The 13338-nt window shown below is 56.1% G+C and overlaps 4 protein-coding genes across 4 annotated transcripts; 3 read left to right on the top strand and 1 right to left on the bottom strand.

The window, feature by feature from the left end:
• The first annotated feature begins 338 nt into the window (after positions 1 to 338).
• Positions 339 to 3191, top strand: TRIREDRAFT_44041 (uncharacterized protein). The gene is made up of 6 exons (XM_006961017.1): positions 339 to 487; positions 572 to 595; positions 679 to 730; positions 803 to 817; positions 893 to 2797; positions 2923 to 3191. The coding sequence occupies exons 1-6, from the start codon at positions 373 to 375 to the stop codon at positions 3038 to 3040; spliced, it is 2229 nt and encodes a 742-aa protein (XP_006961079.1). The 5' UTR covers positions 339 to 372; the 3' UTR covers positions 3041 to 3191.
• Positions 3192 to 3554: 363 nt separating this feature from the next.
• On the bottom strand, positions 3555 to 4685 carry TRIREDRAFT_102763 (uncharacterized protein; the record flags this gene model as incomplete). Its single annotated transcript, XM_006961192.1, has 1 exon — positions 3555 to 4685. The coding sequence occupies one exon, from the start codon at positions 4683 to 4685 to the stop codon at positions 3555 to 3557; it is 1131 nt and encodes a 376-aa protein (XP_006961254.1).
• A 2025-nt stretch (positions 4686 to 6710) lies between these two features.
• Positions 6711 to 8130, top strand: TRIREDRAFT_44038 (dihydrolipoyllysine-residue acetyltransferase-like protein; the record flags this gene model as incomplete). The annotated part of the gene is made up of 2 exons (XM_006961016.2): positions 6711 to 6947; positions 7072 to 8130. The coding sequence occupies exons 1-2, from the start codon at positions 6750 to 6752 to the stop codon at positions 8128 to 8130; spliced, it is 1257 nt and encodes a 418-aa protein (XP_006961078.1). The 5' UTR covers positions 6711 to 6749.
• A 1239-nt stretch (positions 8131 to 9369) lies between these two features.
• TRIREDRAFT_54441 (uncharacterized protein) lies at positions 9370 to 13003 on the top strand (the record flags this gene model as incomplete). The annotated part of the gene is made up of 3 exons (XM_006961613.1): positions 9370 to 9884; positions 9954 to 12019; positions 12081 to 13003. 3 exons carry the CDS (start codon positions 9370 to 9372, stop codon positions 13001 to 13003), a joined length of 3504 nt encoding a protein of 1167 aa, XP_006961675.1.
• Positions 13004 to 13338: the final 335 nt, after the last annotated feature.

Here is a 13338-nt window from a genome sequence, read left to right as displayed (position 1 = left end):
AAAGGGACTTACAATTGCAGTCCCGTTGCCCAAGCTCACCTACAATAAAATGTGCCCGTGTACAATTAATGAGAAGGAAAAAGGAAAAAAAGAAGAGAAAAAAGATCCAGCCAAGGCGCCGCATATTAAATGGTTCTGCCGGCATTGCGGGCACGACGAGGTTTGCCTCAGGCAGCGGCTCAAGGCAGCTGCAGCCAATGAGCGTGCTCGCAAATGGATCCGTAAGGGAAACCCACTAGCGCCTCGCAAATGGGCTTTGCCAACCCATCCAGACAAGCAACGGCTCGCTCTCCATCGCCTTTTGAGCCCTTTTCCCCGTATCAACCCTCGCCGCCCACGGTTCGACCACGTTCAATCCGTCAAGGCGACACGATGCTCCGACAGTCTCTGGCACGTTCGGCTTGGCGGACCGGCAGGCGGGCAGCCGCCGTCCCGCGGGCCTTCGCGACAACGCCCAGACGGTCTGCCGAGGTGGAGCTGACCATTGGTAAGCCGTTTGCCTGGCTTTTCTTTTTTGAAGCAATTGGCGATGGAGGGAGGACTTGTGTATGCTGACGGTGCTGTGCTGCAGATGGCAAAAAGGTCTCGATCGAAGGTATGGCTTTGGAAGGGCTGGCGTTGGAGGGGGACCGCTGCCGTTGTGGTGGGAAGCTTGAGGATGCTGACATGGACTGCTAGCCGGGTCGGCTCTGATTCAGGCCTGCGAAAAGGCCGGAGTTACTGTGCCCAGGTCAGTATTAGGGGGCTTTGCCGATAGATTGGGTTGAATTTGGGCATAAGAATTTGCTAACATGGCGTACAGATACTGCTACCACGAGTACGAAATATCTGACCCCTCCTCGCCCCTCTTGCGACAATCCCGAAGTCTAATTACATATGAAAATTAATATAGGAAACTCATGATTGCCGGAAACTGCCGTATGTGCTTGGTCGAGGTCGAGCGGGCACCCAAGCCCGTGGCCTCATGCGCCTGGCCCGTTCAGCCCGGCATGGTCGTCAAGACCAACTCGCCTCTTACACACAAGGCCCGCGAGGGCGTCATGGAGTTCCTGCTGGCCAACCACCCCCTCGACTGCCCCATTTGCGACCAGGGAGGCGAGTGTGACCTCCAGGACCAGTCTATGCGATACGGCGCCGACCGAGGACGATTCCACGAGATTGGCGGCAAGCGAGCTGTCGAGGACAAGAACATTGGACCCCTGATCAAGACGTCCATGAACCGATGCATTCACTGCACCCGATGTGTCCGATTCGCCAACGACATTGCCGGTGCCCCTGAGCTTGGCTCAACTGGCCGTGGCAACGACCTGCAGATTGGCACTTACCTGGAGAAGAACCTGGATTCGGAGCTGTCTGGCAACGTCATCGATCTCTGCCCCGTTGGTGCCCTGACCTCCAAGCCGTATGCCTTCCGAGCTCGTCCTTGGGAGCTGAAGCACACCGAGTCCATTGACGTCCTGGACGGCCTGGGCTCCAACATCCGTGTCGATTCTCGTGGTCTTCAGGTCATGCGCATTCTTCCTCGACTGAACGACGACGTCAACGAGGAGTGGATCAACGACAAGACGCGATTCGCTTGCGACGGCCTCAGCACTCAGCGACTGACTGTGCCCCTGATTCGAAGGGAAGGCCGATTCGAGAATGCCGACTGGGAGGAGGCCTTGACCGTCATCGCCAAGGCGTACCAGCAGACCAACCCTCAGGGCAACGAGTTCAAGATCATTGCCGGCGCGCTGACTGAAGTAGAGTCTCTCGTCGTCGCCAAGGACATGGCCAACAAGCTGGGGTCTGAGAACCTTGCCCTGGATACCCCCACCGGCAGCCAGCCCCTTGCTCACGGAATCGACGTGCGGTCGAACTACCTCTTCAACTCCCAGATCTGGGGCATCGAGGAGGCTGACTGCATGCTCATCGTCGGCAGCAACCCCCGACACGAGGCCGCCGTCCTGAACGCTCGTATCCGCAAGCAGTGGCTGCGCTCCGACCTTGAGATTGGTGTCGTTGGCGAGACCTGGGACTCCACCTTTGAGTTTGAGCACCTGGGCGCCGACCACGCCGCCTTGAAGAAGGCCCTGGCTGGCCCCTTTGGCAAGAAGCTCAAGGCCGCCAAGAAGCCCATGATCATTGTCGGATCCGGTGTCACCGACCACGTTGACGCCAAGGCTTTCTACGAGACCGTCGGCACCTTTGTCGAGCAGAACGCTGCCAACTTCCGAACCGCCGAGTGGAACGGCTACAACGTGCTGCAGCGGGAGGCCTCAAGGGCTGGTGCCTTTGAGGTCGGCTTCGTCACCCCGTCCGCGGAGGTTGCCCAGACCAAGCCCAAGTTTGTCTGGCTCCTCGGCGCTGACGAGATCAACGAGGCCGACATCCCCAAGGACGCCTTTGTCGTCTACCAGGGCCACCACGGTGACCGCGGCGCTCAGATTGCTGACGTTGTCCTTCCTGGTGCTGCTTACACCGAGAAGGCCGGCACTTACATCAACACCGAGGGACGTGTGCAGATGACCCGTGCCGCCACCTCGCTGCCCGGTGCTGCCCGAACCGACTGGAAGATCCTGCGAGCTGCCTCCGAGTTCCTTGGCGCTCCTCTCCCCTACGACGACGTCGCCGCTGTGCGGGATCGCATGGTGGAGATTAGCCCTGCGCTGGCTGCCTACGACGTGGTTGAGCCTGTTGCCCTGAAGGAGCTGAGCAAGGTCCAGCTGGTGGAGCAGAACAAGGGCGCCAAGGCCAGCAACCAGCCCCTCAAGAAGGTCATTGAGAACTTTTATTTCACAGACGCCATCTCTAGGAGGTATGTGCTTACTCTCGTGCAATGCTTTTGCTCCATATGCTATTTGATATACGCTATATGCTCTTGCAATACAATCAAGCAGCCCCAATATGCCATCAGCATCAGACATACTAACTTCTTCACAGTTCACCAACAATGGCCCGCTGCTCAGCCGCCAAGGCCACTGGCGACCCCAGGACGAATTTCATGGCTCCGGGTATGGAGGAGGACAGGCCCATGGGCCAGGTCGCGTACGGAGCTTGAGATAGGTGGTTTGTATCAAAAACAAAAATAGAAGAATCTTCCCTTGCAGTTCCGGAGCGGTATGTCGCTTTGTACATATATATAGTGTAGGACGTTGGAGGGGACTAGATGCGCGGTGGTAAATATGTTTGACCAAAAAGCTCATTTCTTGATTGTCCCCTTTCTTGACTAGAGTCGCACCTTGCTTCGCATGCCACCTCATCCCCGCCTTGAACCAAGGGGCGAAGACGTGGCGCACCTTTTCGTAGCTGTTCAGTCTGTTGTGCAGATGATTCCTGACCGAGGTGACTGACAGATGCTCTCTACTTCCTGAGGGAGCAGGCAAGCAAGCCGACTTTATGCTGGTTTGTCGTACTTTTGTATTTCGCATCCCCCTTTATCTCGGAACAGCATCTCCCAAAGAGGCCGGTCTCGCCGGCTCATACTGCTCAATAGGATCGTCGAAACGGACTCTCTTCCTGGGCCTGCCGCCCGCAGAAGGAAACACCAAGAGGCTGGACTTCCGCCCCGAGTTCTAGTCGGTGTCCATCCGGTCCTGCTTCTCCCTCAACTCCCTCGCGGCGGCATCCTGCATCTCCTTCTTGATGCCGTCACTAATGACCCGGATGTGGTTGTCGAAAAAGCCCAGCTGGGTGGCGGCATCGCCGAGGAGCTTCAGGACGTCGTTGGCGGCGGCTTCGCGGGGTGAGTTGAGGGGGTGGTAGGTGATGGGCACGTCCATGTCGGGCAGGCCCACGTCCTTTGTGAGATTCAGATTCGCAGCAGCAGAAGCAGCAGCAGCGAGATTGAGGTCGAGGTTCCCCCCCACTGGAGGAGGGTCCGGCAGCTTGCTGCGCATGTTGCCAATCATGGCGTCCAGATCCTGCCTGAGATCGGCGTCCTGGACAGGCCGGACGGCCGCAGTCGCGCCATAGTAGTCAAAGGCGCTGTCGTCGGGGTAGGCCGTCGCCACGTGGGCGCGGACGCGCAGGTACTCGAGCCCGAAGAGCGCCTCGATGTTGCCGCGGACGGCGGCCTCGTGGGTGGTGAGGCGCTCGAGCTTCTCGAGAAAGTACGGCGGCGTCTCGGGGACGACGGCGGCGGCGGCGGGCGGCGAGAGGAGCGCCTGGCCGTTTGTGAGGGGGACGAAGATGGCGACGGCGACGTTGTCGTTGAGCGGCGGGATGGAGCTGTGGCTGGGGTTGTAGCTGTAGCTGTAGCTATTGCTGTTGCTGTTGCTGTTGCTCTCGCCTTTGCCTTTGCCGCTGCTGAGGTCGTTGTTGTTGTTGTTGTCCATGATGCTGCTGCTGTTCCTTCTCTGGTATTGGTTGGGGATCTTTATGTTGCTGCTGCTACTGCTGCTACTGCTGCTGCTGCCCTGGCTCGGGCTGCTCTGACCAAGACTCCTCCTTTTGGCACTGACGCTGCTCTGGTCGGGGCTGTCCATGTCGATGCTCCTTCTTTTGGCGCTGCTGCTGCTGCTGCTGCTGCCGAAACCTCCCCCTCGCGGATCTCCATTGCTGCCGCCTTGTCCGTCAGGCTTTTTGGCGGCCTCGAGGTGCTGGTTTCTTCTACTCCACTCCTCGCGAAAGAGCTCGTCGAGCTCCGGGAAGTCCGGCGTCGAGACCGTTGGCGAGGGGTTATGGCTGGATGTGTGTTCGGCCATGATGCGACGATCTCGTCTGATATTGTGGCCTTTTGTTGTGTTTTCACCCTCCTTGCCGCTTCTCCAGGAGAAGCCCAGTTCAATCAGATGAATGTGCGTGGAAAGAGTGCTTAGTTATGCATCAGACTGCATCAAATGATGGCGTTGCCTGGCCAGCGCATTGTAATGTGCTGTTTGGTGGTGATGTTGTTGGTGATGGTGATGGTGATGTTTGTGAATCTGGGCCGAGGTGGGAGCTGCTGGCCGTAAACATGCAAATTGGCGTCTTATCGGAGATTTGATACACGCGAATGCACGGCAGCGGCCGAGGCCGCCGTGATGGCGACTCGCGGTGCTGATCTGCGCTTCAGTGAAACTAAAAGTATAGGTAGAATAAAGCAGCTCACCACGGGCATGAATGCTTCTGGCGAAGTAAAAGGGCTGAACAATTCATGAAAGGCGACGGGCAACTGCTCGGCTCATGTGCTTGCTTCGTCAGATGTTCGGTGACGGTAGACATTCTCAAGGTTGGCACAGCTGGTAAAACAACACGATTCAAGAACAATGTACATTTTGTCTGCCAACTCACCAAAGCACGTCTCCAAGCGAGATTCATGAGAACTATCATCACGCCTAGTTCCATTGGATTACAGCAATTGATGATTTGATTGCATCTCTGCATCAACAGAAAGGGTCGAAGCGCGGCGGCTGGCTGTGGCACAAGGGACTCGACAGATCTTCAATGGAGCATGATTCCACATTAGCACATGAACGAGAGTGAATGGCATATGATGAGTCCTGTATAAAGATAATTGTTGAATGGAGGAAAGAAGTAAAGAAGCGGCGATGTCTGAGATGACAACTGTCGCTGTTGGGTAGGTTGGCAAGGGCTTCAATTCGAGATAGGTACCTACTCAGTAGTTGGTGCGCTAGCCATACCTCACACACTCATTTCGTTTTGATAAGGCATTGCTCTCGACCTTCCTACTCAAGCCTATTCGAAACCTACATCTTTATGAGAATTGCGAATGGTCATTAAGTACCTATCTGCAGGAATAACAGACAAAAAGAGCAGTTGTAGGTACCTAGTTGCTCCTAGCGTTGAGATGTTCCAAGACAACAAACGTGTCTCATTCATTCTTGACTAAGTCTGTGCCATTTCATTGCCTGCTTGATGTGCCAGGAGGGCCATCCTCATGTCTAACTTCGGAGACTGAGACAAGCAGACAGTCATGAATCCAACGGCATCACCTGCACAAGAGGTTCTTCTGCAGAAGCCATTCATCTCGTGCTTGATCTAGTACTAGGTAGTATCCGTGCTTTGAGGAGTTTGATATGCTCCACAAGTTTTGCTCCGAAAAGCCGCATCGATATGATCATGACCAAGTCACCGATTGACACTACTTGAGCAGGCAGCCCGACACACAAAGGACTAGCTAAGCGTCTTCCACGGCATCGACAGCGCCTTTTGTTCTCAGCGCTGTCCTGAAACATCCCGATATTGATCTTCTTTTGGGACTCGAAAATGGCGCCCTTTTGTGGTTATACGGTACTAAGGTAATGGAAGCCCCCGCCTGTCAGGTACTGAGTAGGTACTGACACGCAGCGGACAGGGTGTTGAGGTACCTACCTAGCACTCGACACTAGGCGCAGATACGTTGAAAAAGCCAATGGCGCTAGCCCCAATCAGGGCTAGGTCCCAAAAGCTTCCAGGCGCATCGAGCTCAACGCAAAAATCTAGCCCCAAGGGATTTTGAACGACTTGTCCGTCACGGTCGAAGCCATTTTCTGCCATCAACACTCTCGGGCCTCTCGCCTCTCCCTCTCTTCCCGCTTGGATACGGCGTCAATTGCCCTCGCTCCGTGAGCATCGCACCTTGCCTCACGCCGCCCGCCCGCTTTTTCCCGCCGCCCTCCTGCCCGCCCGCCAGCTCACGGCCTCGCTGTGAGAGACATTTTCCCGAGATGCTCAGCGCCGCTCTTCGGAGGCGTATCCTCGCGCCCACCCACCAGGCCCTGCGAAGTGGCTTCACGGCGCACGTCGTCCGCTACTATGCCTCCTTCCCGAGCCACCAGGTGATCAAGATGCCGGCCCTGTCGCCCACAATGCAGGCTGGCAACATTGGCGCCTGGCAGAAGAAGCCCGGCGACACCATCGCCCCCGGCGAGGTGCTGGTCGAGATCGAGACGGATAAGGCGCAGATGGACTTTGAGTTCCAGGAGGAGGGCGTCATTGCCAAGATCCTCAAGGAGGCTGGTGAGAAGGACGTCGCTGTCGGCACCGTAAGTCAAAACTGTTCTTTCCTCTTTGTCGCCTGCTCTGTTTCTTTTTCTTTTTATTTTTTTTCTTTCCCTTCCAGTCTGTTCCGTCTCTTTCCGATGCTAAGCATGTATCTCTCCGATATAGCCCATCGCTGTCCTTGTCGAGGAGGGAACCGACATCTCCGCCTTCGAGAAGTTCTCTCTGGAGGATGCTGGCGGCGACGCCGCTCCTGCTGCCCCCAAGAAGGAGTCTGAACCCGCTCCTCAGTCCACCCCCGCGTCTGCCCCTCAGACCACCGCCCCTCCTGAGCAGTACGCTTCCAAGGGCAGGCTGCAGACTGCTCTCGACCGTCTGCCCAACGCTGCTCCTGCCGCCATCCGCCTGGCCCGGTCCAAGGGCATCAGCCTGGACGGCGTCAAGGGCACTGGCAAGGGCGGCAAGATCACTGAGGAGGACGTCAAGAAGCTGATTGCCAGCCCCGCCGTCTCTGCCCCCAGCGCCACCTTCGAGGACATTCCCATCAGCGGCATGCGAAAGACCATTGCCAACCGACTCCAGGAGTCAACCCAGACCAACCCCCACTTCTACGTTACCAGCTCCATCTCCGTCACCAAGCTGCTGAAGCTGCGACAGGCTCTCAACACCTCTGGCGAGGGCAAGTACAAGCTGTCCGTCAACGACTTCCTCATCAAGGCCATGGCCGTCGCCTCCAAGAAGGTCCCGGCCGCCAACGCCAGCTGGCGCGGTGATGTTATCCGCCAGTTCTCCACCGTCGACGTCTCCGTCGCCGTCGCCACCCCCACTGGCCTCATCACCCCCATTGTCACTGGCGTTGAGGGCCGTGGCCTCGAGTCCATCTCCGCCAAGGTCAAGGAGCTCGCCAAGAGGGCGCGAGACGGCAAGCTCAAGCCCGAGGAGTACCAGGGCGGCACCATCTCCATCTCCAACATGGGCATGAACGACGCCGTCGAGCACTTCACCGCCGTCATCAACCCTCCCCAGGCCGCCATCCTGGCTGTTGGCACCACCCGAAAGGTCGCCGTTCCCGGCAAGGACGAGGACGGTGAGACGACTGTTGAGTGGGATGACCAGATTACTGTCACCGGCAGCTTCGACCACAAGGTCGTTGACGGTGCCACCGGTGCTGAGTGGATGCGTGAGCTCAAGAAGGTCCTCGAGAACCCCCTGGAGCTCCTCCTGTAAGAGGGAGGAGAGAGGCCGAGAGAGCTCTCCCATCAAACACTTTTCACATATTCGAGCAGGTGACGACGGCGTCAGGGATGGGTTACAGATGGGGGTGATGACCTGTCGAGTAAGTTGTCCCTTGTAGAGTAATTAGCATCTGGAAAAACAAAAGAAAAGGGCTGCTGCGGTTGTGTAGTTTTTGCTAGAAACGATTTAATTAATGGTGTTTGCTAGTACCTAGTACCCAAAATAGAAAAATCTAAAAATATGATCAAAGTTTACAAAAGCAAACGATGCTCCAACTCAATTCGGCTCGTTTCGAGTGAAGAAGACGTTGATTTCGAAATGATGATGTAGTAGTTGCTCAGCCTTCATGCCAGTCTGCAGCCGCTATGGAGCAGAACCCACCAACCTTGCAAGTCTACCTCTAGTGCCAGGGGATCCGGCCGGCAATTGATCGCTGGACGGGAACAGAAACTTCATGTGAAGAAGCCCAAGATCTTGCACTTCGAGCCTTAAAATCTGTCGAACAAGCCACCCCTCTCCTCTTCCCTTTGTTCTCCTTCCTTTCTTTGTCCAGCCTCCTCTTCTCTGCCACAGCGACCCCCCGCTGATGACGAGCGGACGCCTGATTGCACTGTCAATTACCGATCCTGCTCTGCACGTGCGCATCAACCACCCCCCAGCCCAGCAACTTGATACGACCTCGTCAGAGCTGGGGATACAGTATAAGGCAGACCCCGAGCCCCTGCCGATCAGCCAACCGCCGGCTGCCACCCATCCGCACAGGCGCCCGTACAAGGACGAGGATTCGTGAATGCCCTCGACAGAGCCCGCTTAGCTGCTCGATGTCGAGGCCGGTGACGTCTCCATAAATCGCTTCATCAAACCAAAGGGGGCCGAGCCTCCCTGGGCCCCTGGTCCTCGTCTTTGGCCATCCCTGTGCGCCGGCTGCCTGCCTATGCCTCTCGTGTCTGCTTGTGCTCGTATGCCCGGAGCACCACTTCAGCTGTGACTGGCTGCTAACAGAGACGGAGTACGGAGCACGAAAGGCAAGGTGCTAAGGTAGAGGACAATGCCCGCTCGTCCGGTCATCGCCACCTTCTGTCTCCTCCATGTGCAGATGCCGCTTCCGCCCTCGCTCGCCACAGCCACAAGCGAGAGTGTCATATCGTAGCCGCCTCGGAAACCGCAGAGATGGCTCCTTCGATTCCTGTTCCCTCTCCTGCTCCTACTGCTCGACGCGGGTCTGAGCTTATGCCGCGAGACGAGACCGACCTCGTCAGCCGCCTGCATTCAGATGCCCTCGAGACGCCCACCTCGCTGAACCGACGACTCGGTGTCTCCAAGACCAGCCACGCGCGTGTGAATCCCGATCTCAGCTCGTCCGACTCCGACGCCGAACCGTCCTCGCAGCAGAACCGCGGCCGCAAGTCGACACACCTTCGCTCCATGAGCAACCCGTTTCCGTCGCTCTTTAGCGGTCGCAAGAGGCAGGGCTCGACCTCTAAGCCTCCCGTCGAGATGGACAGGCCCGTCGTTGGCCCTGCTGCGGTCAACAGGCAGGTCAAGACGCACAGGCGAGGAAGCCCGTCGAGGAGCAGGGATTTCGCTACTGGGCACTGCATGACGTGTGCCTCGCTCGTCAGGTGGCCGAAGGAGTTGAAGACGTTCAAGTGTACCATCTGCATGACCATCAACGACTTGGTTCCAACAAGTGTGGAGAGCCAAGGGTCCAGACAGCGCCATGACACAAGCCCAGGCCCTTCAATGTCGAAGCAAACGCCCTTTACACCGAGTGCAGGGCCAGGACAAAGTCCAAGAGCAAGTCCCTTTGGCAGCCTTACTCTACCCATCTCTCTCGACCAGACCAGACATCTCGTCCGGCAAAGTTTACGGTCATATGTCCTCAGAAGGCTCGGCAACATGTCATCAGAGACTCGAACGGAGCGGACTGGTGACGACTGGCCCTTGCCTCAAGACCGACTGCACCCTAACCTTGCTGTGCGGACTCGTGGGCCTCTGGAGATTACTCCCAACAGAAAGGGCCACGGCACCGGGCATGCCTTTGAAGAGGAGCCAACATTGCATCTCAATTTATCAAATGGCAGTCCTCCAATCATTGCATCGAGGTCGTATCCATCGTCCTCTACGGAGCATCCCGGGCCAAGAAGCCAGCTGCCCAACAACCACAATCACGCCAGCCCTCGATCACGAAATCCGTCTGCCGGCCAGCCTGATGACCCTAGAAAGATATTCAAGCCATTAGAAGACTACATCACAAAATGTTTCAGTAACTTTGAGTGCATCAATTCTTCCTTTTCCACGCAACATCCCCGATATGCCTCGAGATCTGCTAGTGACACTCCTCGACGTCCCTCGGTTCCGTTGAAAGACATGCGGCAGCCTCCGCAGACAAAGACCGCGCCTCGCAGGCCATCTCAGCTAGAGGTCGACTCTCCCATAGTGGACTTGGACCCCCGGATGTTGATGTTGGGCGACGTCGCGGAGAACGGGCTGTGGTGGACCGGACAGGATCCGATGGCGTCCAAAAAGACTCCCAGCAGGGACAAGGAAGAGCCGGTTCATGTTCACCGGCCGCATCCGCTTACCAAGTCGCCGCAGCTGAACTGGGCCGATATCGATGACTGGTACTCGCTCGTGAACAACGCAGCGGAGGGTTGGTTCCAGATCTTTGAAGAAGTGTCTGACGATCTTTCACTGGGCGACCTTGCCGAGCAGGAACTCTGCGCGATCGAGCAGGATGTGCTCAAAGGGCAGGCTCACACCCAGCGGCTGCTCTTGAAAGTCAGTGAAAACTTGCTCAAGAGACCCGGCCGCCCGCTTCACAATCCAATGGATCTTCGATTCCTCCTCATCATCATGGAGAACCCGTCCCTACACTCAGATAGCGAAAGCTTCAGCGGGTTGCTCCAGCCAGAAGTCGGCGGGTCAATGGGTTCGAAGCCAACGGGAGCGAAGAGTCCTACTGGAAGTTCCGGGCTTCTATCGGGGCAGCACTCCGGCATTATCAAACGAATCATGGGCCTGATCTCGAATGCGTCGCCAGAGTGTCAAAACCAGATGATCACCTGGATGGCTAGATACCATGCCGCGCGTTTCATCAGAGTGAAGGAGCTGGCCTCTGGATTCTTGACCTACCGGATGATCCGACAAAGCGAGAAGAAGCAGACCGAGCAAACGGTCGATCCGACAGCTGGGTTGATTCCGCAGATGCACGCTGGTCGTTCGGGCGGTGCGTCTCTTCATGATGCCATAGGCGGTCCCAGACCTAGCAAGAAGCCTAAAGAACCGGCCAGGAAGATATCCTACGCAGATGACTGGCAGATCAAAGCAGCTTCCCGCGTTCTATCTCTCTTGTTTACTGCCAACAACATGATGCCGGCCCGTCGCAGCGACGATGTTCATCACCATGGACAAATGACCTGGAACGGAACCGCTCGTGCTGGTGGATACTTTCTGCCGCCCACCGACTTTTACAACTCCATGATAGACTACACCGACCTCATTGACGACTTTGAGTCTTGGGAATCCAGAAGAAGCAGATTCTCCTTCTGCCAATATCCGTTCCTGTTGAGCATTTGGGCGAAGACGCACATACTAGAGCACGACGCTCGTCGGCAAATGCAAAGCAAAGCCCGAGATGCCTTTTTCGACAGCATCATGACGCGAAGGAACATTAACCAATATCTGGTCCTTGATGTACGCCGAGACTGCCTGGTCGACGACAGTCTAACGGCAGTGAGCAGCGTCATCGGCAGTGGTGGGGAGGATCTGAAGAAGGGCTTGCGCATCTCGTTCCAGGGTGAGGAGGGTATCGACGCGGGCGGTCTCCGCAAGGAATGGTTCCTTCTCCTCATCCGGGAGGTTTTTAATCCTGACTACGGTATGATGTCCCTTGTGTTATGAAAAGCTGTGAAACGCTATGAAGCTAACTCGAGTGGCAGGAATGTTTATATACGATGACGACTCGCAATACTGCTACTTCAACCCCAACTCATTCGAGCCATCCGATCAGTTCTTCTTGGTTGGCGTTGTCATGGGCTTGGCTATTTACAATTCGACTATTCTGGATGTTGCGCTGCCCCCTTTTGCCTTTAGAAAGTTGCTCGCTTCAGCTCCTTCTCCTCCGGGAACTATGGCAGCTCAGCATCGATCTCCGATGAGGTATACGCTGGATGATTTGGCCGAATACCGTCCACGGCTGGCCAATGGCTTGAAACAGCTCTTGGCCTTTGATGGCGACGTTGAAGAGACCTTTTGCTTGGATTTCGTTATTGAGACGGACAGATATGGGTCCAAAGTGCAGATGCCTCTCTGCCCGGGAGGCGAGAGCAAGCCCGTGACGAATGAGAACCGACGGGAATACGTCGATCTGTATGTCAGATACGTTCTCGACACGGCGGTCAAAAGGCAGTTTGAGCCCTTCAAGAGGGGCTTTTACACCGTCTGCGGCGGCAATGCCTTTTCCCTTTTTCGGCCTGAAGAGATTGAGCTTCTTATCAGGGGTTCTGATGAGTCGCTAGACATTGCGTCCCTGAGAGCCGTGGCAGAGTATGATAACTGGGAGAGCAAGCAGCCCGACGAGACAGAGCCTGTCGTTGGCTGGTTCTGGGAGACGTTCCAACAGGCCACTCCCCGCGACCAGCGGAAACTGCTGACGTTTGTCACTGGAAGCGACCGCATACCGGCGATGGGGGCTGCTTCGCTGACGATTAAGCTGTCTTGCCTGGGCGAGGACTGTGGGAGGTTTCCCATTGCCAGGACGTGCTTCAACATGCTCTCTCTGTGGCGCTACACTTCAAAGGAGAGACTTGAATCGATGCTGTGGAGGGCGGTTCATGAGAGTGAAGGGTTTGGCCTCAAATGAGCTGACAGCTACTAGCTGACGTAAAGAGGTTTATGGCAACATTTTCTTCTTTCGATGGTGCGATGCTCAGCATACCTGGTTAGTGATATGTGTATAAGAGCAGTTGAGTTGGTATTGCAGGAACTCTCCTCTGGACTAGATTGGATCCAATGAGCCATCGTCCATTCCCTCAGATATAGGTCCTTTTGGGGAATACAGCATATAGCATATATAGCTTTCAGTCAATACTAGCTTTGTTCCTCTTTATCCTCCCTTCGACGGTTCATTGCCATATACACATAAACAGCCCCAACCGCTCTATATATCGTACAAAAATATCTAGTAGTCTCTCATCC

The sequence above is a fragment of the Trichoderma reesei genome, assembly GCF_000167675.1.
Source record: "Trichoderma reesei QM6a unplaced genomic scaffold TRIREscaffold_1, whole genome shotgun sequence".
Lineage (NCBI taxonomy): Eukaryota > Fungi > Ascomycota > Sordariomycetes > Hypocreales > Hypocreaceae > Trichoderma > Trichoderma reesei.
This window is presented reverse-complemented; position numbering and strand designations above follow the sequence as displayed.